The 27,767-nt window shown below is 42.4% G+C and overlaps 1 protein-coding gene across 1 annotated transcript in view; it reads left to right on the top strand.

Annotated features, from left to right (window-relative positions):
- PPP1R1C (protein phosphatase 1 regulatory inhibitor subunit 1C) overlaps positions 1-25,586 on the top strand; it is a 51,089-nt gene extending 25,503 nt beyond the window's left edge. The window contains 1 exon segment of the mRNA XM_075512022.1: positions 25,437-25,586. Within this exon segment, the coding sequence (XP_075368137.1) occupies positions 25,437-25,525 (89 nt within the window). The 3' untranslated portion in view covers positions 25,526-25,586.
- Positions 25,587-27,767: the final 2,181 nt, after the last annotated feature.

The raw sequence follows: 27,767 nt of genomic DNA, 5'->3' as shown, positions 1-27,767 counted from the left end.
CTGAACAGAGTTTGGCTTGACCATGCTTGCAGTAAAGCAAGATCTATAGTGATTCACCAGTACTTCAGCCTGGCACTTGTCAGTGCAGGATCATTTTCAGACTGCAGACCAAAGGCTATCCTGCCAGGTATCTCTTGATAGATAACGAATACCCTCAATTTCCATTCCTTCTGCTTAACACAATTTATTACCTGGCAAAAGAGGTAGGGTATCTGATTTGTTGTGTGAAATATTGCTGCTGTCGTCAGGTAATTTACCACATCAGCCATTTCTACGTATCTCGTTCTGTAGCTTCAGTTCTCTCGTACTTGTCTTAGCAACAGTTAAAACATCACTCAGGTGCCACACAAGACTCGCTATCTGTTTGTCAAAATGGGCTGAAGTTTGCGTACTGAATATTAGAAATAAGATTATTACAATTATAATAATTTGTGGAAGGAAGAGGCTTTGCATGGGTAGCAATAATACCTATTGATCTCACTGCTGTACTATTTTGCGGTACAACCCTAAACTAAATACTGTGCAAATGAAGTGCTCTGTGAAACAGGCCCTTATATCTCCTCTCAAGGACTGCAGCCTACTCAGTGTTACCTTTAGTACCCTGCTGAGACCTGGGGAAGTACCTGGCACAGTTTGCTTCTCCATCAACTTAATTCCCAGGCAACAGTAGGAAACTAAGTGATTCAAGATAGATCACAACTAACCTGAAATATCTTGTAAACAGAACATAGCAAAGCACAAAATGCCTTTCCTCGATACCTTAACACCCGAAACTACACAGTATTCCCAGATACACAGGTGGACACCTGGAAGTTGATGACCCTTCCTGTAAACAGGCTGGATTGCTCCAGATGTACCATCATTACTCCTTCCTCTTCATTGTCATGAAAACACGAATGTTATTTTGTTTAGACTAAGAGATTAGGAGGCAAATGTAGCAACGTGAAATATGCAATGCTATGAAAGCATTACTGAGACATACAGAGTTTTTGTAATGATTCTAGTTTTATAGCAGTTGAAGATAGCAATATTCAGCAGTATTTTCAGAATAACAGACTTCATAATTACATACTATTCCCACAGCTTTGCATATGTTTATTTCCTGTATGCTGTTTCTCCCTCAGTCTATTCACAATATGGTCTTCAATATACAGTAAAGAATGAGATTCTGCATGCTGAGCCTCTCTCCTTCACATCCCCTTTGGCTGCTCCTTATCCTCCAGGGCTGTTATTAACGGAAGATGGGATAGACTGTAATCCAGTACCTTACATTCAAAGATGGAGATAATGAATCTCCATAAAACAGAACTTGCAGTGGAAAAGAGGGACTAACATTTTTATTTGTTACATTTCTCTGGCATTTTAGTAGTTTTTAGCTGCTATTAAGTCAAAGTTCCCAGAAATAAGCCAAGCTCGCAGGCGGGTGCAGAGCCTGGAAGCCAAGCCAGCAGCCACGTGTGCAGAGCTGTGGGAGAGACGAGGGGCCACGGCACAAGCTTTGCTCTATGCCTGCAGCAGAGAGGTGGTCAAGAGCAACCGTGGGCAAAGTCATGCTTCAGCCTGACTCCAAATCTCCAAGTGGCTCTCAAGAGTTATAATAATCAAGATTATTATTTCTTCTTTGAACTGAAAACATTTTTTGCTGCATTTCTTGCAAGTTCCTTGAAATAATTACAAAACTGTGTGAGAGAAGAGTTGCTAGTTTCATGAATTCATGGCTAAGCAAGAGAGAAGGCAAGAGTAAATGAAGCTGCATGATGTGATTACAAACAAAATTGGAAATTGTTAACATGGTTAAAATGAGTGGAAGCAGCATCAGACAATAGTGATGACCAGTTACAGTCCCAGGACTATAGTACATGTTACATGGAATTTGCAAATACATGAAAATATCTGAAATAAATGAAAATGTAGTATTGCTGATGTTCTACATGTCATGGTAAATACATGGAGATCAGCTTCTTAGTTAAATGTGGGCATATTTTTCCCCTCAGTCACATAAACTGAAAGACGGTACTATTATTATTTGTCTAACATTGCCCCCAAATATTTTGCTTCCATCCTTACAATGGCTTGCTCTAGCTCAAGGCGGGTCTGTAGTTGCTGCAGCAAGCTGAAGCAAACCCATGTGTCTGCAGAGCCAGTGTCATGTTATGGTGCAACAGGCAGGTTCTTATTACTATATACTTGTGTGTACTTTGGCTCCCGCTTTTATTTTCCTAAACGAAAATGCACCAGAGTCCCTACAGACAGACCAAATAGCTGACTCATCTCAGAGCATTGTTCTTTTTACTGGAATACAGTGTGCTGGAAAAATCAATGTGAGAGCTATTGATTTAAGTGGTAATCTGGAGAGCAAATCAGACAGCAAACCAGATAACGGCTCAGTGCAGTGTTCTTGTTAGTATTACATTACCAAACCTAATCGATGTCAAAGAGGTTTTCCATTTTGCTTTCAAAAATGTTTCTTTTCCTAACCCTACACCAGTGTTTGTTAATTCCACACTCTTATGTAGCATGCAATGTAGATTGCACCAAATTAATCCATCATATTTTCAGTAAGTTGTGATTTACCTCTTGTCACATAGTTTTCTAGATATAGCAACATTCTTAACTGAGGATTCATCACCTCTATTTCCCCTGTTTGTGTCACTTTTTTCTTCTGTTACTCTTGGGCTTTTATGTCTGAGCTTCAAATTCTCTCATCCTTCTATAACTTCCAATGCTCTAATATGCTAATCTTGAACCTCCATCACTTTCTTTCATTTTAAGCTCCTCTTCTTCATGTGTGGAGGTTGGCTTGAACCTCCCTATGAAAAACACCATAAAAGCAACCAGAGGAAGGCTTCTCAATTTGAAGAGTCACGAGTTTTACCTAGAGCAATCTTTTCCAGTCAACTGTCATTGTGTAAGGCCTGTTTCTCCTATTTACTGATCTGCTTCTTGTTCTGTATGACAAAACCAAGAAAAATCCTTTGGTCTTTTTCCTCTGTACAAAGTAGAAGTCCAACTGGTGTGGCACAAATATCCATCCATTCATTCATCCATTCATCCATCCACAAATAGCATTCTTAGAGATACCTTCATTATCCTGGTCGGTGGGTTAGAGGAGCCCCTGGAAGCCTTGCTGGATTCTCACCCTTTTTCCCTCACACTCACTAGACAAGTCTAAAATGGGATGATAACCCTCCCAGGTAGAGAAGGACCAAGTGGAAGGCAGCTTAGACTGTTAAGACAGAAGCAGATTGCACTTATCTCAGGTAATGCTGGTTCCTTAGCATCTCATTACTACTAGAAAATCAAAAGAGCACATTTGAGTCTCAGAGCTACAACTGCAACTTTCCATCCCAAGGCATACTTTGTGCTGAGGCAGGTTTCCTTTTACCCAGATAGTCACATTTTGTTCGGTATATCAGCTCATCCTTGAAAGGAAACGCAGACTGAAGTGACAGGAAACAAGGTTTACAAAGACAAACAGAAGACAGCCTGACCTGTTCCCAAACCTGCATCATTCCCTAGAGCTCCCAAGTCTCCACATTATCTCCCAGCTATTCCTAGTAATACTAGCAGCTATTTAAATACCATCAAGGTCTCCCCCAGTGAAGGAAGTGCATTCCCAAGTGGTTTGAGCATTTCATTGAGTCCACTGGTGTGGGTGTGCTAGAGGTCAGGGAAATAGGAAACCTTCGCTCATCCTAGTTCACCCTGCAGGAGGCTATTTAGATCAGCATCAAGATCCTACTAATTTCAGCAGGCTTTAAAGAAAGTTCTCGCAGCTTTCTGTGTTCACTGGACCACCTTTGCAATTAGCTGCCATCAAACCATAATTAAAGTCTGTGCCCACAGAGGTGAAAGGTACGTTTGACTGTTTTCCCTCTCAGCCTTTTGGGAAATACATCCTTTAAATTCCCCTCTTAATGTATTTTTCTTTGCATAGAAACAAAGACTTTTTCTTGAGCTAGGCCCCAGCTACAACATCTGAAAAGGGGTGAAATCTGAGCTGTTATAAATCTGAGGAATGTTCAAAGACATCATTTTGGTTTGACTCATTAAAACAACCAGGACTCACTGGCTGTTCCCAAGGTGTTCAGACCTGGGGATTTGATACATGCATAATTCTAGTATTTACAATGATGGTTGATATTAAATGAGTTCTTTCTAGCTTCTGCCATGAATTTCTGATGCTCAGCTTGTTTAGCGCCTGCTTGTTCTTCTCTCCAAAGGAAACAACATGCAGAATAAATGATTAAAATCATGATGTCCCTCCTGAAATATGTAATTTATTAGAAGCAATTAGTACAGTATGTGGCCGTCATCCAAATTTGTAACCCCTTAGGCCAGCTTGATGATGTCTGATGCATCTCATTACTTTGTGACTGAAGGTTAACAAGGAACATGGATAGAGTCTGGAGACATAAAGGATTATTGTTAGTGCGGTAAGCACTGAGTTCGGAGCCCACGAGAATCGTCGCAGAACAAAAATCTCAGGCTGAATTTACTTCAAGTGGCAGAGGAATGAAGTTTGTAAGTCTTAAGTAGTGACTACAGAAACTTGTATCATTTTACAGGCTGTCCTCTTATACAGCAAACTCTGTGAAGAGCTTCTAGCGTTAACTAAACACATCAGCTTAAGACCAAGGAACATCATATTATACTACAAAGAAAAATACTGTATCTTTGTGTGATTTCTGCTTCATACACTGGCTTAGATTTAATTTTTAGGAAATTAATATTAGCCTACACAGTTTTAATATCTGTGTAATACCTTACACAGTTTACTGAAGATCAAGCCTAGGTTTGTCCAAATTCACAGACTGAGCTGGTGCTTAGTCAGATTTTCTTATGTGGGTAAGTCACTTTGGCTCAGGATATTACATTTTCACAATCTCTCCAATGATGACAAAGCACCTACCTTTTTTTTTTAATGTGATTGTGCTGCACATGATCACGAGGCCAGAACAAGAGAAGGAGATGGTTTTCAACTATCCTCTCAGTCCTGAATGTGTATTTCAGACCTCCTTGCTTTTCTAGTGGGCTAAAGGGCTGTGATAAATACTGGGCGGATGGCTAGGACTGCTCCATAAAAGCAGGCACCATCCAGTAGCTGAAGCAATCCCTGAGGTTGGGGCCGAGTCTTCCTCTAATCCCTTAGCGGAGCTGTGGTGCTCCTGGAGCAGCATCTTTTCCTCAGCCTGGTGACACCCATTCTTCAATCCATTCATTTTAGGTAGAAGATCTATCTCAATATGTTCTTTCTTGGGTAACAGAAGGCAAAAGCTCTACCTCATCATTCGTGTGCACTGCTCATGTTTGGTCATGTGTTGTGATGTGACAAAGCACCATCAGTGCATTTAGTTTCATGGGTGGAAGTCCCACGGCTGCCAGGACCTCCTGAAGCACTGGGAAAAGAAAGTTCATGCTGCAATCTTGTATCATTATGTTTTTTCCTTTTGCCTAACCAGTTCACAAAAGAAAGGTGGAGCTTTGGTTTCAAAACTAGTTCTTCTCTTCATTTATATACCATTCTTACTCACATCTTAGTCAGACTGCACCTTGATGCAACCACACCACTTCATGTAGTATGGCCTTGAACAAATTTCCTGGCTATGATACCATTCTTTTTCAAGATGCTACCTCCCAGTGCTTGGTCTCTTTTTCTCAGTCTCTCTACCCTCTTCTCTCCTTCCTTAGACTTGTACAGTAGTATGATGAGAGTAGATAGAATTTAGAAAAAAAAAGGAGCTAAATTAATTAGTGAATCACCGGGTTGTTGAATGGGATACATTAGATTGCTGCCATCTCAAGTTCAGTTGGCTGCCACCGTTCTGCTACTGCCCAAAAAGTTGGCAGATGCTGCCGCAGTCTGTATTTAATTTCTTACTGTTGGCAGCTTTGAATAGGTTTCATTTCACACAGCTGGCGGCTTCTGCTTCAAAATGGCTCTGGCCTTGGCTGCAATAAATACCACAGTACTGTTAGAGAGACCGAGGTGTTCAGTGGAGATTAAGCTTGACATCTGCTCTACAGCAAAACTGGGATGTTTGTGTTATAACTTGTCATCTGCCACTATTACCTGGCTTGTGAAAAAGAAAAGATTGCACCGAGCACTAGTATCGGCCCCTAAATTACCACGTGTGGTTTAAGGGCCTGATCCAACTCAGACCAAAGTCTAGGGGAGTATTTCCACTGACTTCATTTGGTTCAGCATGAAGTCTGCATATCTGATAGTTCTTTCTAATCTTCATGCAATGAATACTGAACTGGCCTCTTTTTAAGGGTACGAGTTTATTTTTATGATAGAAGGGTAATCTTACAAACATCCATGAAACAGCATTTATGACTTGAAAATAGTGTTATTAAGTATTGTTGTACTAAATATAGAGCAGTGTAAACATCACAGTATTATTAATTGCTTCTAAGCAGTAACAGATGACATTAAAAAGTCAACCTTTTAAGAGATAACACCATAAAATATTATAGAAAGAGAATGTGGGAGACTTAGTACTGATTTTAAAATATAAAGTAGAAAGCCCAGGAAGGGCAACATGTGTTGTTCTGGTTACTTTATATCATAAGACATATTTATAGTGAAATTCCAAAGGTTTTGGCAGTGTTGTACTCTGAATTGAAACAGCTTTTGAAGAAAAGATAATATTTTTGTAGGAGAAGATGTAAGGTTCTTATGAAGCCAGTCATTTGGCAGGGCATTAAATTTTATTTCCTGGCTGTAGCTGTATGATCTACACTGGAGGTTAACAATCAAGCCACATGGCAGACACTGACTCCACCGAGTCCTATTGTAATAAATAATAATTGCCCCTTCATTTCTTTTCTAGCATTTAAAATCCTGAATTTTATCCCAAGCAAGGTGACCAAATGAAGGATTAGATTACATGGGAGCAGGCGCTGCCTACTCCCACTGCTGCTCCTGTTTAGCGTTTGACACCTCCTGGACAGGAGCTGCAGGATGGTGAGTACAGCGGGGGCAAGTGCATTTGTCAGGTCCTGACCCCTCCTCAGCTCCGTGCCACGAGTCAGCCCCACTGGGGAGAGCACGCTCCTCCTACGGCACTGCAGGGGGTCTGGCATGTGGGGAGACAGTGCGGGAGCTCGCTCAGTTTATATTGGGGTCTCTGGAGATAGAGATAGGTACAGTGTAATGACAAGTACACAGGTATAACTACAGAGGTACCTCTCTAAGTAGTATTTTTCCAAAAAGCCTCCATAGTATGTGGGCTCATGTCTCATTTAATTTACCCTTTCAAGAAAAGCCTTCCCTGCATTTGTATCTAACCGCATGTTTCTACGGTTCCTCTATGTCTATTAATGTCTCCTCTCCACAAAGTCGGAGTTCGTTTATAAAAATCTCCGCCCCCAAAAGTCAAAGCTGTCAAAAGACAGCATGACAAGCTACAGGCAAGCCCAAGGTTTGTAGTGAATTTGTATAGCGTGAATGGCACCACTGTGCATTGAGCAGTGACTGGTACAGCAAAACCATCCCACGACCTTCCAGCTAAGACTCCATCAACTGTTCTGGTCCTTGCAAGCATGCGTAAGTAGGTGCAGGCTCGCAGCCCGTCAGCAGAGCTCCCGCCACCCGCACTCACTTCTGGGATCAGGGCTGGGAGGTTTGAAAAATGTGACCATTTCCTCAAGAGCAGCTCCTGCCCACAAGCTGCTCTTCCAGGGGCAGTAGCTTGACACTAGTTATTTTACTTTCTACCATCAGGTTTCACTCTGACCCAAGTAAATGTCCAAGTAGCATGTTAGCTTTGTGATCTCTGTCTCTGAACAACGTGGTCCTTATTTCCGCGGTTAGACCAAAATAAGGCTAAGAGAAAACTTGCTTCTGATACTCAGGGACCATCTGTGTTGGGTTTCTTGTGGTAAGGATGTTGTCTGATTTTGTTATGATTTGCTTTTTTTTCTTTTTGAATTGGATGCCTATTAGTCTGAATTTATTGAAAAGCAAAAATTTTCTAAAGAAGGCCATGTGGTTCTCCTCCCCTCCATAATTTCTCCCTTCCTTCACCCCTTGGGATGCGACATTGCCCAGTTTAGCAGGAACACAGAGTTCCCAAAACCATCCACCAGAGCTTTGGCATAGAGACAAGAACATGAGCAGTCTGAAGATTTCAACCACATCCTTTCAGGCCCGCAGCTAGGACTGAACACTCGCATGAATTATGTGTGTGAATGTGACCAGAAAAACACAGGAAATACTGCAGCAAGCATATGGATCTGAAAAGGGATTCATTTTCCTGTGAGCTGCGCAGGCCAGAAGGATGTTGTTTAAAAAGCTCTCATCTGGTGTAGCTGCTAATTTTTCTGGCAACAGTGGCAGGATTTTTCAGGTTTTTCAGTGCTCACCCAACCTGTGAACCAATGTAATTCCATGGGTCTTGTATAGCCAGAGAAGATTAGCAGGCTCCGAGCAATCTACAGAGTGACTAATTTTAATACATTTAAAGGAATTGTGGGATCCGATGACCACTCAGAAGCAAAAAAAGAAACCTGAAGTGTTTGCTCTCAGCTTAAGGTGCACCTTTAGTGCAGATGTTGTGCACACAGCAAGAAGTACATGTAAGCACGTGTCTGGTAAATCCTGGAAACGGTGCAGGTTTGTGGGCTACTCGCTGCGATGGCATCTTTCTGGGTGACGGGGACACAGGGCACGCCGCACCTGCACTTGTGCCTGGAGAGCAGCTGGTAAGGCGCAGGAAACCCACGCACATCTGCCCAGCTTAGCTGGGACTGTGTCCAGTTTGAGACATTACACTCAAGAAAGACGAGGCCAGCTGAATGGAGCCGAGCTGGAGGCAGTGAAAACACGGCTGAGGAGAGGGGCTGAGCCAGCGGGGTGGCAGAGCAATATCCCGGAATAACAGTGTACCCACAGGCTAGCCTTCCCCTCCAGAGGCAAAGGCAGGCAGCAGGTTTTTCCTTTTCTTTCAGGAATGAGGAGAAATTATGTCAATTCAGCTTTCAATCTCCTTGCAACCCCCAAGAAAGCCGAGTTCTTAGAGGAGTCAACGGGATTTTTGGCATGCAGGCTCCCCCTGCTGACACGGAGGTGTAGTTCCTTGCCGCCTGCTCTGGGGAATTACTAAATGCTTTTTTCTGAAGAAGCAGGTTGAAAATTTTTGGCAATAGGCAAGAAAGGTTATAAGAGAAGGAGTGGAATTATAGTAAAGTCGGATTGCCATTTATAATTTCCAACTAAAATCTGTTAGGTTATTACTACATTTCACCTGCATGCCAGAGGTTTTCCCCAAATCCCTGGAGGGGTTAGGGCCTGAGTTTTCTTCAAACTCACTCCTAGCAAGATCAAAAGTAAGAATAGTGTTAAAACTCATTTTTACAGAATCTATGACTCTGATACGAATGTCTCTAAGCCTTTAGAGTCTATCTTTTCTCTACTTTGTCTATATTTTCCACAATGAAATTGATTAAATTGATACTCTTCCTCCTAGATTACTGTTTGTGCTTTCCAGAAAAACTGAGTGCAAGACTTGTTTTCAGGCTCTGACTGTCAATATGAGTGCCAGATAGTGTGCTTCCACGGTGTAATTACATTCTGGTTGTACTGGATGCTGGCTCTGGGGTATTCTGATGCCTTAGGCAAACCAGGAGAGGTAGGTTTCTCGCAAGCTCAAGTCACTCACACAATAAAGAGCCACTAAAGATTTTGCCCCTGATGTTTTGCTGCCCGTGGCAACTGCAAAGTGAGACCAGTTGTATCTACTGTAATGCAAATAGTTTGTGGTGACTGCATTTTATGTTGAATAACTGATTCCTTAATATCGGGTTTTAATTTGCCAGCAATCCAAAAAAACTTAAATATAAGAATTTGGTGGGTTTTCAGTTCTCAGTAAGCTTAATGAGTTAAAATGAAAACATTTCAAATTTAAAACATTACTGAAGATGTCAAAATAAACCTTTCACTGTTTTTATCTTCTCTTTTCACCTCTCCAAAAAGATCAGTGCAGAGACACTGTCCCAGACTCCTTCTGATGTCTAAGCTAGGACTTGGGGTTTGCTGAATTTGCGTAACAGAGAAGCACCCTGGTTGTGCATAAGCATTATGTACGAAGTTGTTTTGTGGGGGTTTTTTTGGGGAGTGGGGAAACCCACCTATATCATTGTGCAAAACACCATAAATCACTATGTTTTATTTGTCTCCCTTGATTCAAAGCATTTGTACCCTTACTCTGTGAAAACTGTTCCTTGCAGCAAAGCGCTGCTGTTCTCTGTCTCCCATTGAAGCACTGTGGTTGGGCAGTTCTGGAGAACCATTTTCCACCAGATGTTTCTCATTTGGTGTTGTGTGGGAAAGGGTCACTTTGTTTTCCCGGATGCCAGGGGGCAGGAGTCCTCCTTCCCACTTGCCCCCTGACCAGCAAGTGTGCGTGGGCCCAGTTCAGCCCCTGGTTAGGACTAACAGGGGTACCTGCTTCCTCCCCTTCCTGCTGGTTGCAGTAGTGCGACCTAACAGATCACCAGCCATGTCTTAAGGGTTAAAGGCATCAGCCTGCATCTGGGTGGACTTTCCAGCAGAAGGCCCTGCTAGCAGGCAAACAGCACTGCTGGTTCACTGCTGGTGGGCTGCTGAGGCAGCCCAGCTCCATGGGGCCAAGCTCCCCATGCCCCCCATGGCCCCAGCACCCTGCCAGGCTGCCTGCCTGGCTGGTGGACAAGGCCACCTCGCTGCCCAGGCTGGTCTCCCACCTCGGTTTCAGGTTGGTGAGGACCCCACATAAGCCTGGAGTCTCTGTTTGGAGGTTGCTGTGTGCTGCAGGACCTCATGGTGTTTATTCTCCAGCTTTGATATCAAATCTCAGCCTTCACAAGCAGCTGCGCCAACCTACGGGGAGCTGTGCTATCCCTGCTCCTTCAGAGCAGCCTGGTGTGTCTGAGATTTCAGCACACAGAAATATTTGCATAGTCTCAGACATGATGGTGAAGTTAAGTAGGTAAAAATGATGAGAGATCACGCAGGGTGTATCAGTTACTCAGTCTGAAGAGCCGTAGTTGGGCACAAGGTCAACATCAATGCTTTTGAGCATATTTAAAACATACAAAACTGTTACATGTTACAAATTTTTGTAGATTTAAAATCTACAAAACTGTTACTGAGACATGCTTTTCTTGTCCTAAGAGTGTATTTTTTAGGAGAATAAGGTAGACAGTCAAGTTGCAAAATGCTCAGTGTAAGGTCCCACAGCTACATCTGCACAAGGGTTTGTTTCTCTCCTGAGAAACAGCTCTCTCCTGAGCTGGCTCCACACAGCTCACATCCATGCTGCAGACCTGTTTATGCTCCCAAACCATGGGGGGTCACCCAAATACCCAGTGGAAATTATCTCTGGCCTCTGCCTAAACCAGGCTGGGAATTTTCTGGGCGAGAGCACTTCACACAGAAAAAACTGGGGACCTGGCTAATGGTTGGCCAGTGCAACCAGTGTAGGTCAGTGCCCCAAGCTGCCTCCTGGCACTCTTTAGTGTGGTTTTTAGCTGCAGCCTACAAGACTTGGGTTCTCAGGGGCCAGCATGCATTCACGAGTTAGGAGGATGGATTCTTTGGAAAAGCCTATATTGAACACTGGGAATAGTATTGAAAATTAGGGAAATCCATTCACCAGCCACACTGCCTCTTCTATGCAGTTCCTTTCCAGACTAGAGATGCAATTTTATGTTTAAATACAGTTATGTCTTATGAAACAGTAATGATAAGCACAGTTCCCTTGGTTACACTTCTCTGTGCTAGAAAATGAGGAGCTTGTATGTAATGAGAGGATAAGAGTCAATGGGCACAAATTGAAATACAGGAAATTCAACTTAAGTATAAGAAAAAACATTTTTTTTTTTTCTGCGAGAGTGGTCAAACAGTGGAACAAGTTGCCTAGAAAGCTTGTGGCATCTCCATCCGTGGAGGTATTAAAAATCTGACTGCATACAGTCCTGGACAACCTGCTCCAGCTGACCCTGCGTTGAGCAGGGGTTTGGACTAGACAATCCCTGGAGGTACCTTCCAGCCTCAGCAATTCTGTGATTCAATAGGTCAGTGATTCAACAGCTGTTTTACTTACCATTTATGAAATGTAAACCTTTCATATGATGGTAATGACAAGCACAGTAAAAACCATCCTGCAGCTGCCCATATGAGAATTTCACCTTTCAGTCTGATGGATAACATCTTATGTTATGATACTACATTCCCTACTTCTATAAGAGAGCTCCTTAAATGTCAGTTTGTCTGGGCGATACTGTGTCTTAGGTGAAAATACCTCAGAATCAAAAATTAGCATTAGGGCAGGCTGCAAGGCCCAAATAAGTTAGCTCTTAACATGAGAAAAACCTCTCCAGCACCAGGGGGTGTTAATAAAACCAGAAGAGGGACTGGCTCTGACCTTCCAGTAATACTCCAGTGCTCCTAGGCAAGTTAAGCTCACTTGATTCATAACTCATATTGTAGGCTTCGTTTTGGTTAGCATGAAATGCCTGCTGCAGAGGGAGAGAGGAAGGAGTCAAGCCATCTTCAGCTTCAGTCTTCTGAAATGGATCCCAGCTGCTTGAGATGATCTCAGCAGCTCACAGGCACTGAGGTGGTGAAAACTGAAAAGGCTCATTCTTCCTGACAGATTCCTGCTTGGATGTAAGGACTACAGCTACAGTACCTGTAATATAGAGAAAATGTTAATTGCCTGCTATTCATATGCCACCCATGAAGCAACTGTGATGGGGATAATTTAATGTAAACACTGACCTATCAATCACTTCTTTAATCATCACAATGTTTTTGTAATTTTGAAGGTGTTTATAAAATACTTAAAAGGAAAGAAAATAAGAGCTCATTCTAACGTTTACAATATTACTGATGTCAGGTTATGCTGATGCCAAAATCCTATCTCCTTTGTCATCGTAAGAAGGATCACAATGAAGATTATAATTATAACTCAGTAGGGGATTCATCAGCAAATTAACAGAGAAGCTTATAGACTTCTGACAGAAACCAAACAGACTGGATTAATTAAAAGTGAAAGCCACACAGCACATGGAAGTATGACAGAGAAACACCGCCTTGGATTTTTGGCTGACCAGCGAAGATTTTGCTCCTGTCTTCATTTTAAAAAGTACAACTCACTGGGAAGCTTTTTATCCGCACCCTAAAAATCTCAGGCTGCACCCAGTATTCAGGAAGAGATTTAAATCTGCTACTGACAAATCTTGTGCTGTATCTGCCCCAGACCACAGTAAGAAATAATAGCCACAAAAAGAATAACAAAAATAGAAAATACGGATCCAGAACATAAACCAAACAGAATGCTCAGGGTACCATGCCAGGCCTGGAGGTGAAACAGAAGAAGCTGTGAAACAGAAAAAGCTGCTCCGTCATTACACACAGGACTTCATTCACCCCATCATGTACTCGGGCTTCTGCTTCTCAGTATTACAGCTTCCCCTTCTCTGTCAAGGATTCTCTCCCCTCAGGATGTGGCAGTAAGTTTTTTCTCATCTGTTCAGGTTTCACAACCTCAGACAAATCCCCATGTCGGCCAAAATATAAAAAAGTGGAGCCACAGTGCAGTTGTCCAGGAAAAAGAGAGCAGCTGGGTAATGCTGTCCGTTAACACTGCAGTCAGATAAGAATGCCTAAAGAAAACTGAAATACAGCTGCTCAGAAACAGCTCGTGAAGTTGTGGAGGTGAAAATGTTTCGTAAAGCATTTTCAGTAAGGTTTTGAATGCAAAAACCTTAATTTCCTTTGTGTTTTGAACTTGTATACAAAATTTAATTAATTTACCTATAGCATGCCCAGATTTTTGTTTAACAAACTAGGCAAAACTAAATGTTTTGGTACTGCTAATATTAAATGTTTTGGTGAAATGTTTTTTCCTTTTTTTCCTCATAAAGGAAATTGTGAAATTTCAGGGTTTTTTCTAATCACAAGCAAACAAAAATCGTAAGGCTCCAAGCAAGTGCAAATATTCAGCTATTGAAGTCTGCTACTGTCATTTTTATAAATGCTCTGGCCTGAATCCATCCTGCTTAAACCAAGTCAGGCATGGCGTTACCCTGGGCTCGTTACAGGCTGCCAAGTGAAGAATCAAGCCCTAGGAGTCTCTCTCTCTGCTGACCGTATAAGGAATCACAGGCAAGTGCATTCAGTATTAAAGTACCTAAAGGTAGGTGGGCATCTGTGCTTAGCTATCAACCCAGGCTGCCCTTGGACATCCCAGAGGGACAGTTCTTATGTTGCCACAGCAGCGGGCAGGAAACAAGGGAAATCAAGACCTAGGAAGCAGAGGTAAAGCAAGGATGGCTTTGACCATGTTACCTTTTTACAGGTTTTATAATGATTACAACAAGGAGGAGAATCATGTATTTTTGCACTTAAAACCAAAATTAAACCTCCCCGATGTTTAACAATTAATTCTGCATTGAGCAAAAATGTTTGCCAGGCAGCATGGCCCCAAAACTAGTGAGACTGTGGGGGCACTGGCCCCGTGTAACTATGCGCCATAATTAAAATCCTGGTGAAATCTGATCCCAGATTCTGTCTACACCTGACCTGTGACTGGCCCTAAAATTAACTGCTGGTCCTTGTATGATAATCCAATCGCAGCTGTCAAATACCTGGTACATCCAGTCTGGATGGGGTCTTATATGTCTCATATCTCCTCAAGTCTGCCGTGGTGTTCAATACTGCAGAAGTACCTATGTCCCCTTATTCCTTATACACTACTTTTTAAGCTATCCTTTTATAGTTAACAGAATTCCATACATATTTAGGACATAAAAACATTTCTTCCTACTCAGGTTAGTTAAGTTTTGCAGAGAAACTTTCTGAGTAAACCCTGCCGGCCCGAAGGGGTGCGAACTGCAGCTGTACTGCAGTGCAAAGGCTTGCCCGAGCAGTACAAACAGAGCTGATCAGGATGAGAATCCTATTCACATGATTGAAGTCTACATCTATAAATGTCCCTGGGATTAAAAAAACCCTTTCCTTGCTACCCGGAGACCCAACCAAACACAAAATTATGGTGATACAAATATTTGTTTTCACAAAGGGAACGGACCTATTCTCTTGTATTTATGTACATTTATTTTTGACATTGCTGTTTGTTTTTTTTAAAAGGGAACCTACAAAATTATCTTCTCCAAAAAACGGTTTGTGGGGGGGCCAGGCTGGGGAGTGAAAAGGTGATTGTTATTGTTAACAGTGGTTCTGCCACACATTGAGAGGTTATTTTGCTGTATAAGATTTCATTCCCTTGCTTTACTAATTGGAGTTTATATCACATTTTCTTTTCATTTGGGAGCAAACCACTGTAAGCAAAGCATGGGTAAAAATGCTACACTTTGTTCTTACTGCTCAAAAGTTTGCAGTTAAGCAGCAGTTTCCTTTTCACTTTGCTTCTGTCGTGTGCGCTGCCAGAACAGCAGCGTGCAGTGGGTTTGCCTTGCTCTGGGTCGGCTGTCGCAGCCCTCCTCAATATCTGAGGCACCGCCAGTGCCCCACACTACCTTTGTTGCAGATTTTCCAGCAGCAGCATACTGCTTCATCTGTTCCCACCCTAAATAGACCTCTGCCAGCCAATACATTTTTTAAACCATAATGGAAGTTGCCATTCAAATGGAAGCAATTCAATTTGAAGTTAAAATATATGGCATGAAAAAAAAGCCATGCTACTATTCTGTCACAGTGTACTTTTCCATATCATGGCAACCATAACTACCTCACATCCCAACTGGGTGCAAGTCTCAGCCCACCTGACATCCAAACAGCTCAGACTCCTTCAGTTCAGGTTCTCTAATACAGTATTTCCCCCAAGAATTAATTGCTAAAGTAAAACCCCTTAGAAGTGCTGATGCATTTGCTTTGAAGACTGGTTTGTGCAGCCTCAACAGCAGTTTTGGAGAAGAACGCATTTCTAATTTTCATTAGAAATGATAAGGCTTGAATAAGTGTGCTGTAGTAAGAGAAGTGGCCAGGGGAGAAGGTCAGAGATTTCCCATTAAGAACTGGTGAAGGAAAAATAAAAAAAGAGAAAATGTTCTTGGTTGCAGCTATTGGCAGGAACAGATTAGAGAAAATTAAATTAGTATGAGACTCAATTTCCTTTCTCACATATAAATCAGCATTTAATATATTGACATATTGGGAGCAGAACTCTTTTTTTATCCTCGGCAAAAGGAATAGTACCTGTGAATAAAGCATTTGTTCCTAGAGAAAAGAGGAGGATCACTTTTGTAAATGGTCATTGATCGTAAGGCTAGGAAAGGGCCACTATTTTTATATAAATGAATCTCTGGCATAAAGCACACCCTTCAACTTAATTCTATGCTCGATCCATAATTTATGTTGAATGATGGCATATATTTTAGAATGCAGAAGTTAAGACTTCTCATGAAAGTTAAGCTTTATCTAGTTGTCCTTAACATTTCCCTTCCTTTACTTGCAGCAGGTAGGATGATGACATTGTTTTATTTTGTACATAGCAGACTATCTAATATTTGTCTTGCCCCTACCTCTGAACTGACTTACTTGCTGCAGTCAAAATATTGAGCCTAGTTTCATATTGTCTTGAGCATCAGCTTTCCCAAGTCCTGACTGATGTGGTTTTCTAGCTGTAAAACTAGAAAACCTGCTTTGTCCTTCACGGCTTATTTTAAGGTAGTCACCCTACAGAGTGTCTCAAACTGGAAAGATAAACTAGCCTGGAACAGCGTGTGGTGAATTATAAGAATGACAGAAGTTGCCTGGGAAAATGTAAGGTGTTTTAATTTAAAGAAGCCATGCTTAGAAAATGCTACTCGTAAACTTTTAAGGCCAGTGAGTTCTCATACATATTTTGTGACAGTAGCAGAGCTATTGGCTTCTGTTATTATGGAGCAGCTGATTCAGTTTTGAAAATGTAGTCCTATATTTGATGGATTTACTGTAATCCTTCGACGTAAGGGAACAATTCTGCCAGTCCTGTGATTTTGATCTACTGTTAGACAGACAGCCGCCTGGCTGCAAGTGATACTGGTGTTAAAAGTGAGGGTTTAGCAATTCCAGCAAATAAACATATTGCCCAGTAAAACTTGGCATCCAGACAGCTGCTTTCTGAGGGGTGATTCTGACCATCTAGCAAGCTTCCCAGGACCCATCAGAGCACACCACCTTTGAAGATCTGCCTGTGTTGGTTGAATTCAAGCACACTTATCAACAGCTTTAAGCCTATCTCTGAACTATGAAAAATTGGGATGAAAAAATGTCAGCTGAAAAGCTTTAATCCTCTCCTGGTTAAGCCATGCAGGAGGAGTGCCTTGCAGTCCTGTCCGGCTTCATTACCAATGTGGAAGTCATCTCTGCATGTTTTTCTGCTCAAGTTGTTGTTGAGGTATTTGACCAAGAGCCATCCTCCTCAGAATCAGCTGAGAAATGCTTTCTGGCTTTCCAAAGGGTGAATTAGCGTTGGGCTGGGATTGTTACAGGCTGAAACATCCACTTAGCTGACTGCAGGGGCTTCTGCTGTTCACTGGAACTCTGAAGACTGGCTGACTTCTGCAGTCTGAGGGCTAGCGAGGGAAGGGAGGAACCAGCAAAATGAGATGTTTACATACTAGCAGAAGTTGCCTGGGGTGACAAAAGCCTCTCTGTTTACTCTTTCGGCTACTGTAAGCAGGAGATGCAGTTCCTCCAGCCACAGCGAAGCTGATCTCTGTCTCCGGTGCATGTTCTGGCCAGCCTGTGGAGGACCGACAAAAGCCTTTCTGTGCTGAAGCAGCTCCTTCACGCTAGTCTTAAGGATCCAGTGCTGCTTCAAGCGACTTCTGAGAGGGAAAAATGGAGTGGAAAGTGCTGTGTGAGAGAACAAAATGGATAGCAGCCAGACATTTGCGACATGAATTTTGCTGCTCTCATACAGTCTTCATTGTGATAGTTTAACACTGAGTCTTTTGACTGTGGAGAAAGTAGCACGAGCCCTAAAATTTGTCATTTAAAACACTCAGATTTAAAGGGTCAGGTTTTAAATTTGTCATTTAAAAGAAGAGCCAGTAACAACCAGCAGATATTTACTAAATTAGTCGATCCTCATTGCTTGGTATCCAAATGATCATTCACAAACATTTATGAGGCCATGGTGACTTGCTGGATATGCTGATGATCTGATATGCTCCAGATCAGATATGTGACCTTCATAAACCTGTCATATTTGCCAATGCTTCAGATCATTTGTTTTGATTTAGTCATCAGCACTTGTGAAAGAGATGCACATTAGAGAAAAAAAAAAAAGTAGGTGAAATTGCACAACTGAATAATATCTTGGTCTCAAAATCATAACAGACACATGAAATTTTTTTTCTCCTCCTCAGCCTGAGCTTAGGTGTAAAATAATGTAGCACACAAGTTTTTTTGCTGATTTACAGATTTCTAAAATGTCAACATAGTTTAAACTGCCAGACTGGTGCTTCAGATTCTTTTTATTCTAAACGCTGAAGGCCCACCATGTGTGCTGGCCTTTGAAGACTCCATCAGCTGTAAAGGACAGAGTGACAGCCTGATTTCGCTTTTCCTTGGATAATCTAAACAGGAGTTTGAGAATACCTAGTGTGCCAATTTTCTGTGTCACTTTGTTTATCTCATACCGCAAACTTTAAAGCCACATACAACATTAATTTATAGTATTTCACATACGTTCATTGTAAATAAACAGTAGCTGTTTGAAGTTTTTTCTTCTTTATAAATGAAAATTAAGATCAATTACAAAAGCTGACCCTTCTTTCTTTGAAAACAGTAAGGGAAAGTCTCATTAACTTCTGGAGGAGCAGGACCAAGCCCTGTGTAATAACAAATGACCTGGTTGTGTTCAGACTCATTGACCACAGGAGTAAGAGCAGACCTTTGCATGGCATTTATCAAGCTTCAAGTGATTAGTATTACTTCGCCATGAAATCTTGGTTAACAAAATCTTGCAGGCACGAGTACAGTTTAGAGTCCTTTGAGATAGTTCCACAGAGCAGCATCTTTCAGTCTTTCTCAAAAAAGAACAACGTGACTTTTAGGAACTTCCAAACACTGCATCAAGCAACTGTTCACAGTTGCCCACATCTATAACGCAAAATTTTCCACATCCATTTACTTTTATTTTGTCTTCTCTCCCTCGTGTTTGTTCTGTTTGCTCACTCACACACATGGGAATTGTCAAGGTCTGGGTCTGTGTGTTTTATTGCTGTCACTTCACAGATTACTTTTTGATGTTCTTTGGACAACTGGTGGCTCAGGGACCACCCAAGAGAGTGGCTGCCTTGGGAGACACCAGGGCTGCCACCCTCGGCGAGGCTGGGCTGCTGCTCTTGTGCTGGGTCTGCTTGGAAGCAGGGCTAGCTTCCTGCCACAGGGGATCTGGTGTGGTTTATGAACATGAGCATCAGCAGATGAAACGATTGCTGCTGGGTTGGCAGACTGAAGCCATTCTTGTAAGTGGGAATGAAGAAACACAAGGAAAGGTATGTAAAACACATTTTCTGTTTGCATACAAATACCAGTCATGGTCTAGCTCTTGGTTCATACTCAGTAATCCCCCACTGATCACTGTATGGCACAGTTCTTGTCATATTGTATTGATGTTAACACAGCACCCAGGAACTGACACCAGGGATTAGGACTATGCCACATTAAACCTTGTTCAAACATTTAACAGAAGTCAGTTGTTGCACCAGGGAACTCCTAGCTGGGGTGTAGCTATCAATCCCAGGAATGGATACAGAGTGTTAGGGAGGAATGCGACAGTCTTTGCCTCAGCATGCTGGCAAACAAAATGTTCTCAGGCTGTTTCTCAAGTTTTGAGAATTTTGAGGAGGACTTGGAAGTGGCCATGGAGGCTGATAGTTGTGTCTCTCCAGCATTCAGTACAATGTGGGAGAAAGGATGAAAATGGTCATTTAAGAGCCTAGCAAATGGAGTGCCGAAGCTGTATCAGTTCCTGATTTGCGATGAGAGTGGGTGGTGCTCATAATATGTGAAGAAACTTAGTTTTCCTTGAAAGCATAAATAGCCACCGTTAGTCTGCAATATCTTGGAGGGAATCAGTGGAGGTAGACCTTCTCAGTGCAGACCAAGGCAAAGAAGGTATTGAGCACCTCAATCTTGTCTATGTCTAGATCGGTCATCTTACTCAGCTGCAGGCCCACATTTTCCTTGTTTTTCTTTGTAGGTAGGAGAAGAAACTCTTTGAAGGTAGGAGAAGAAACTCTTCCTATAGCCCCTGACACCCTTTGCTAGTTTCAACTCAAGCTGACCTTGAGCCTTCCTAACACCATCCCTGTATTGTGGGCCTGTATTTTTTCTGTACCTCATTTTTACCTTGTCTCCACTTTCATCCGCTGTACACATCACCTTTTTGGCATTGGAGCTCAGTCATGGGGTCCCTGCTTCGCCAGGCTGGTCTTCTAACACAGCTACCTGTTCTCCTGTATCAGTATGGGCCACTCCTGTGCTTGGAGGAGGCTGCCACTAAGACCTGACAGCTCTTCTGGGCTCTGGCACCTTCACAGCTGCCTCCCACTTAATCCAGCTTAGCCAAAGACTTGCGGCGGATGCTGGTTTTCATGACATTAGTTTTGGGGGGGGGGGTTCTGTTGGTTTTTTTTTAATTCAAAAATTAATTTCAGTTGGGAAAAAATAAAAAGATGAGGAAGGAGTTTCAGAGAAGTCAAAACATATTTGACTGATAAATTCAAAACAAAATGTTCCATAAAAAAAAAAGTTCTTTTTCCTGATTAGTGGCATGAATACATGATTTTTGTTTTGATATTCTCATTTTTGCTGAGGGAACCAGAACGTATTTCTTTTAGGATTGGCATAAAGTAGACATTTTTATTTGGCCATTATCCTCTTTGGTCAGGTTTGTTTGCTTGATAATTTCAAAGTGCTTTGAGTTCTGAAACTCTGAAAATCAGGCTGCTTTGCCTGTGGCTCAGCTTCGTTTTTCGCTGCCTTCTGAAAATCTGGAAATGTGTTTTCGATAGTGAGAGGATCAGCTCCAAATCATAAAACTAAATAACCCTTCAAACTTTAGGGAATTCAAATTGCCAACCAGACTTCAATCCCGAGTTTGGTAAATGTCAACACCGTTCCTTGGGCAGTGAAGCGGCGTGAAGGAAGAAGTGTTAAATAGGATGGGGAACTGCCTTAATTACTTGAGATGGGGAGCTGCCTTAATTACTCGAATCATTTTTTTTTTTTTCCAGGAGATATTTAATTCAGGAACACTTTGTTATTTCATATCTTGTGACACTGCTTAGCTTTCTAATCTGGTGCTTTGGTCAGATGGAGAGAAGCAAAAAGACAGCTGTGAAATAAGCAGCATATATGTTATTATGTGACTGCAAAAATGCTAGAAAGTTGTCCCATTTGCACTCATAATTTATAAGTAATTTAGAAATATGCTTTGAGGCAGTGACTTCATCTAAAAAGAATTACCAGTTCAAAGTGTATTAGTGCACGGCTGCTGAATATGGCTTGGCATTAAGGGTTTCTTCATCAGCATTAATTGGATTGAATTACCTGCAGTGAAATATGAGCCCTTCGAGGAAAAACAATTCTCGTCCTGCTGACTTTAGAAGCATAAAAGGGGGGCAGGGAGGGAAAAAGAAACCAAGAGGCGGTGTTCAGACAGGCTTTGTTTTAAGGCAGAAGACAGAGTTTGAACAACCTGTGGCTATGAAACCGCTGTCAGGGAGCGGTGAGAAGGGGCAGCCTTCGGGCTGGAAGGGGGTTTTTGCTGTCAGACCTCCTGGGTGAACAGCGAAGCCCCAGCCAGGGCGCGATGCTGCCGAGCAGCAGCCGGGTCGGGCGCAGAGCCCCATCCCCAGGCAGAAGGGCCAGCGGGGACTGGGGACGGGCATGGCCAGCGGGATGGCTCGCGCCCCGTGAGCCACCTCTGCACGCAAGGGGCGAGCAGGGCAGGGCGACCTGGGCTGGGGGCAGAGCAGTCAGAGAAAATGAAACGGCGTCAGGACGGTGCAGGCACCGTGCTTCGGGAGGGTGAGCGTGCCCACAAACTCAGCGGTGCCCGCTGCCTGGAGTAAGGGACGCTGCTGAGGCAGGGCGGCCCTGGGGATCAGCAGTTGCAGTCCTCCCCATTTGCAGCTAGCATTACGGAGCTTGTGTAGTTTACGTGGAACCAGTAACTGGATGTTTTGAACTTGGACCTGCTGTATGTACAATGAGTATCTTCTAAAATATGCCCCATACATCCCCCCAAATATCCTGGCTTTGTTTTGTTTTTTTTCCATGAGTAAAATCTTAGAGTCTATATTTGTTGCTCATCTTTACTATAGTGCTTTATCGATGAATACATATCGATGAAACAAACCACAAACAGCAGCATTCTGGTGCCTCTTGATTACTATTTGAGAAAGCTGAGGGCATGAACTGTGTTACTGGTGTATGAAGATTGAAAAGATGAGAAGGAAATACCCTCTCTACTAAATTAACAGTACCATAGTAGCAGTTGTAAAAATGGTTGGGGTGACCCGAGGAGTAAGTTTTCACTCCATCTCTAGCCAGAATATTACCTTTCGGCAAACAATTCAGATATTGCTAAACAAAGGTACTGGGTATGAATAGATCCAACTTGCTTAGGAAGAAGCGGGAGCTGTGGATGAACGTGCCAGTGTGCTGCTGGGCATGCCCAGCTCCAACGCCTTCTGACCACCTTGGCAGTCACTGCAGGTCACGGCAGTGTTATGTGGCTAGATATGCTTTTCATCTAAGGGTATGATTGCTATCTTTTAACTAAGTATTTTTATTACCCCAGACTTTGTTTTGCACTGTAAAAGTCTGACGCTTTGTGCATGAAATGTATCTTTTCAGGAAAGCCGCCAGCCTTTTCTGTCACGCATGTTCATATGTTACTGACAGGAATTTGATTACCTGTACGTTGATTCACGCTGACTTATTTCATTGTGTAGCTGAGTGTCTTATTTAATAATGCCACATATAGGGGCAGTTAATTCTGACAACCTGATGTTGTCAGAACATCTTGAGGCTTATGAATAATGACATCAGGTCTTGTGCACTTACTGGTCAGTGCGGAAAACCCTGTGGGTCTTTACTTCCGAATGACACTGTGGCATTGAATGACTGGCAGAGGTGAAGGCAGGCTGTAGAATGGAGGTTGTGAAAAAATCATTAAATAAGATTGATAGTTGCTTGCTACGTGAAAATCAATGGGTAGCACTCATTGATGTCATTCCTTTCTATTTCCTGCATTTTTCACATTGAATATTGCAATTAAACCACATAGCCAAAAGTCTTCACTCCTAACAAAAATACCATTCCATGAAGCTTCAGCATACTAACTGTATATCACATGCCCTCTTTTCTGTCCATAACGTTCCTTTTTTCATCTTTGAAAAATTCCCTAAAAAATGATACATTCTGAAATACTGAATAGTAGCTGTTAAATGGGTACGTGAATGGGAAAGAAATGGCTCTGTAAGTCCAGAGATAAACAACAGGAGACAAATTTGCCCTACAAACAAAATATCATTATGAAATGAATGTCCATTAACCTATAGTTAGGTGAAATCATATTTAAAGTGTTTGTCTTACTAAAGAGCATTGCTAAAGAGGCCGGCTTGGTGGTAGCTGAGCACCCTAAGTGTTTCTTCATGTAGCACAGTTAATTGGAAATGGTTTCATTATTGCAGGGCACACTTACAAGTACTGTGGCTTGGGAGCATTAATTTATTTGCTTGTTCTACATCTGAAAAACAGTTTCCCAGGGAACCAAGTACTGTGTGGAAAAAAAAAGAAAAGAGAGGAGTCCAGAGCCCAGCGCAGAGCAGTGACGGGCTCCTGTTGGAAGTGGAGCAGGCTGCCCTGCTGTTGTAAGGTCCTGTTTTCAGCTATTTGTAACTCTGTTGAACTAGAATAACTTATGTTGAAATTTTTTTCAAGTAGCGTATTTGGAAAAACACTATCCCCTATTTTGGAGTGGTGTGGCAGTAAACAGTGAAATGTAGAAACCTCCAGGTTAAGTGACGCTGGGGCCACGACTCTTCACCTACACCAGCAATTCCTCTTCCTCACAATTTGAGGTAATCTGGACTTGCCCTGTACGCCTTGAGGATGCACCCCTTTTTGAAAATTGTGCCTCTGCGAGTGCTATGACAGGGGGGTGTTTGATTATCCAGCTGTGGTTATCTAAAGCAACTGGGGTGCAATCTCTGCTCAACAAACAGAGGAACTGATACATAAGGGAAGCTTTTTTTCTGACAGTTAGAAATAGTGAGTAGAACTATGTACGATCTGTAATGAAACCAAAAATGTTTTCATGTTATGACAGTAATGACACCAGAAAACTTAATCACATGAAATCACATGGTTTTGACTAGCAGTTATGTTCCCACTATGACTGTTTTTGTTAAAAACTAGGGGACCCAGAAACTAATCTTGTGCATTTGCTGTTTAGATTTTTTGAAAATAACCACCCTTGTTCTCTGGTCTCTCCTCTCTGTCATCTTTTTAGCTTGATTTTCCTTTCTTTTATATCTTGAATTCTTCTATCACACCAAGGTGGAGCTGAGAAGATGGAGCTGAGAAGGTGGAGCTGAGCCCATTCATTGAGGCCTGTTTACTTGTACTGAACATGGGACAGGGAAAATAATTTTGCAATTTGATTAATTTTCATAGAGCCTACTTCACTTGCTGGCTGAAACCAGCCAGCAGCAGGGACTTGACAGTTTTCTTCAAACCTAAACTTCCAAATATCCTGTGATAGGTATTTACCCTTTTCATCCAGCCCCATGTGGGATTTAAAGGTCAACAGAATACTCTCTCCATGTGAGAAAGGCTTCAACTTTGGCACCGCCTTGGCTCTGGCCATTCCCTCTCTGTGGGGTGCAATGCTCCCTTTGCTCTGTAGGTCGTGTACAGACTATGGGGACACACACTGGAGAACATCTCTGGCGCACATGGGAAGCTGTGACCGTGGGACACTGGCTCTGTGTGAGCAATGACCTTCAGCAGATCAATCTCAGAAAGAGGCTTAAATTGAAATTCCGGTAGAATAATTCCCGCGTCTACTGTCTGAGCCTTGAAAAGTTTTAACTTATTTGAGATGGGCGATACTAATCTGAGCAAAGATCACCAAGGAAAATGAGAAGCAAATACTGTGCTGTTCTACAAGGTGTCTTGCAGCAGTTTTTCCAACACAACGTGATAAATTTCCTAAGAGCCTATATTCAGGGAAGAGAATATTTCTGTTGGCAATACACTGTAGTATTGTTTGAACAAAGAGGTTTGTGAAAAAGGGAATCAGTATGGGATTAAAAACCCCATTCCACGAGTTTGGTTTTCTGTTTGTTTCTTCCTTCAGGAAAAAAATGTCTGACACGAGCTAACACAACTTTAACCATGACTGCTATATTTTCAGGGATTAAGCACCTGAAGAGTCAGAGTGATTCGGCATTTCCAGAGGAAGAAGAGGGAGTTAGTGAAAGGGAAGAGGAATGGGGCCATTAAAGAGCGCGGAGCTGCCTCGCGCCCCACCACAGAGAGTAACTGAACTGCGCAGCCGTGCGTGCATCAGACCATTCGCCACTGCTTGTGTCCCCGCACCGCAGCGCTCGGCGTGCCGGCAGCGCCGGGGCTCCCTGGGGAGCGCCCTCGGCTGGGTTGTACAGCCACCTGCAAATTTGTTCTGTGATCCTTATACCCGATGATAAAACGGTTATTTTAAAGTCATTTTTTCTTTCATTTTCTATGACTTAGAAATGTAATTTGCAAACGTGTTAGCGACCTGGCGTCAGTACTGCCAGAGCTTAACTACCGCGTGTGAGCTGTACTCTAAGACCTGTTGTAAATAAAACTGATTTAAAAGCTACAAAATAAATAATATGTTCATTTAGACAAGATTGTATATTGTACAGTGGGTTTGTCTAACGTGCAGTTCATAGAAAATGATCCTATCACTTAAGGGCAGCTTTTACCAGTATTGTTAGAGTTACTTGCAGTAATGTAGATAGAAACAAAATAAGCAGAGATGACTCTTAGTCTCGTGAAGAAGGATGCAAAGACATTCTTCCCTGCGTTCCCTGGATATGCAACGCTTAAAGTACTTGTCTTGCTTTTGGACTGAGGCTGCCTAGTCGCATCAGCCAAAACGATTTCTCTTTACACAAGAGTGTTGTTGTCTGGAGGCATTAGAAAAAGTTTTGATTTGGGAATCAGAGGAAACACGGGAGTGTGCAAGACCTGTGAGCAGGGTCCCACACACCAGCTGAGCTGCGGGAAATGCCAATATTCACCTTCATCGCCTGCAGCAAGTACAGGGTACAGCCTTCTCTGAGAAAAAGGGCCAGATTATTCCTCATTTGTCACAGTTTCAGCCAGTAAATGGCAGTATATCAAGCTGCGCTGATTTAGCATGTGCCTGAGCCCTAGGGTTTTTGGTTCAGGTTTGGCATGGTTCATACCAATACTTTCATTTGTTACACCGTGCAAACTCTATGGCATAAAATGAAATAAAGTGGAGAAGGAAAACCATGTTTCTTCAAAGTCACACTTGACAGATAATTTTCTTTTTTATCAATGGCTAATTTTTAAACCAATTCACTGTTGTTTTGTATTAACTGTTTGCCTTTGATACAAAGTTTTACACTCAGTTTAGCTTTGCACTGTTTTAAGTCTCTTTTAAAGGGCTGAGCTAGCAAAAAAAAAAAAAGGGGGGGGGGTGGAGATGAAGTGTATGAAAACACAGAGCTTTTTGTCTATGCCTGGCATGGTGGTTTCACTCTCAATCTGAGCTCTTCCATGAAGACTTGCTGAGAACAGGATCTGTCAACAAGTGGTTCTTTGTATTTGGGAGCCATCTTTTTGCCCTCCATCTGTATCTCTGTATCTGTCCTATTGTTGCCATTTTCTGTAGAAACACTGCAAACAGGATCCATGACTCCAGCTCAGCATGGGTGTGCAAGACGGACTAAAAGAAGGACTCTTCAGTTATACAGAAGCAGCTGTGGGACTTGGGGGACTGAGGGCTTTTTATGCCACAAACAACAAAAAAAAGGAAGTGACCCTTCAGAAAACATTTGAATGGAACAACGTTAAGACTGGAACGGCAGCAAGAAGAGCTGGGCTCTGGTCCCAGCTTTGCCACAGCTTTGCTTTCGCACAGCACCAGGCTCTTCACGTAGTCGCTCGTTGCCACGGTGCTCCCAGTTGTAAAACAGCCGTCGGTGTTTAACCTCGCACCATCTACCTGTGTTGCTAGCTAATAAAGCCTTTTTGGTATTATTGTCTTTTTGCTGGTTATTAGTACCCATAGGCTTCAGAGGAGGACTGTCTAGGACCTGCGGGCAAATGAAAAAATGTGTGTGAATTAATAATACTTGATACCAAGACAAGGTATCGAGCACTTTGGAATCTCAACATTTCAAAGGAAACACAAAACTCCTGATAAGAGCTTGGAGAATCCATCACTGAACACCCTGTTTCAGGATGACTGTTGGACTTGAGGATGATTAAACTTTATAAATAATAGGAAAACTAAAAGAAATAGATTTAGCTTGAACTGGATCTGAGTATTTCCAGGATTGTTACTGCAGCAATGAGAGGACAGCAATTCTGTTTTACAGCTGTGATCTGTATGAAACATCAAGGTCCGATAAGAGCCTCAGATAGCCACATCAGTATTTAGATGCGTCTCTCTAAATCCAGGTCTTATCATCTCCCCATCTCTAAATATTCCAGCTGTGTTTTATCA

Source organism: Mycteria americana, chromosome 9 (assembly GCF_035582795.1).
Source record: "Mycteria americana isolate JAX WOST 10 ecotype Jacksonville Zoo and Gardens chromosome 9, USCA_MyAme_1.0, whole genome shotgun sequence".
In the NCBI taxonomy this organism is placed as follows: domain Eukaryota; kingdom Metazoa; phylum Chordata; class Aves; order Ciconiiformes; family Ciconiidae; genus Mycteria; species Mycteria americana.
Note: the sequence above shows the minus strand (reverse complement) of the source record. Positions and strands in the feature narration are given on the sequence as shown.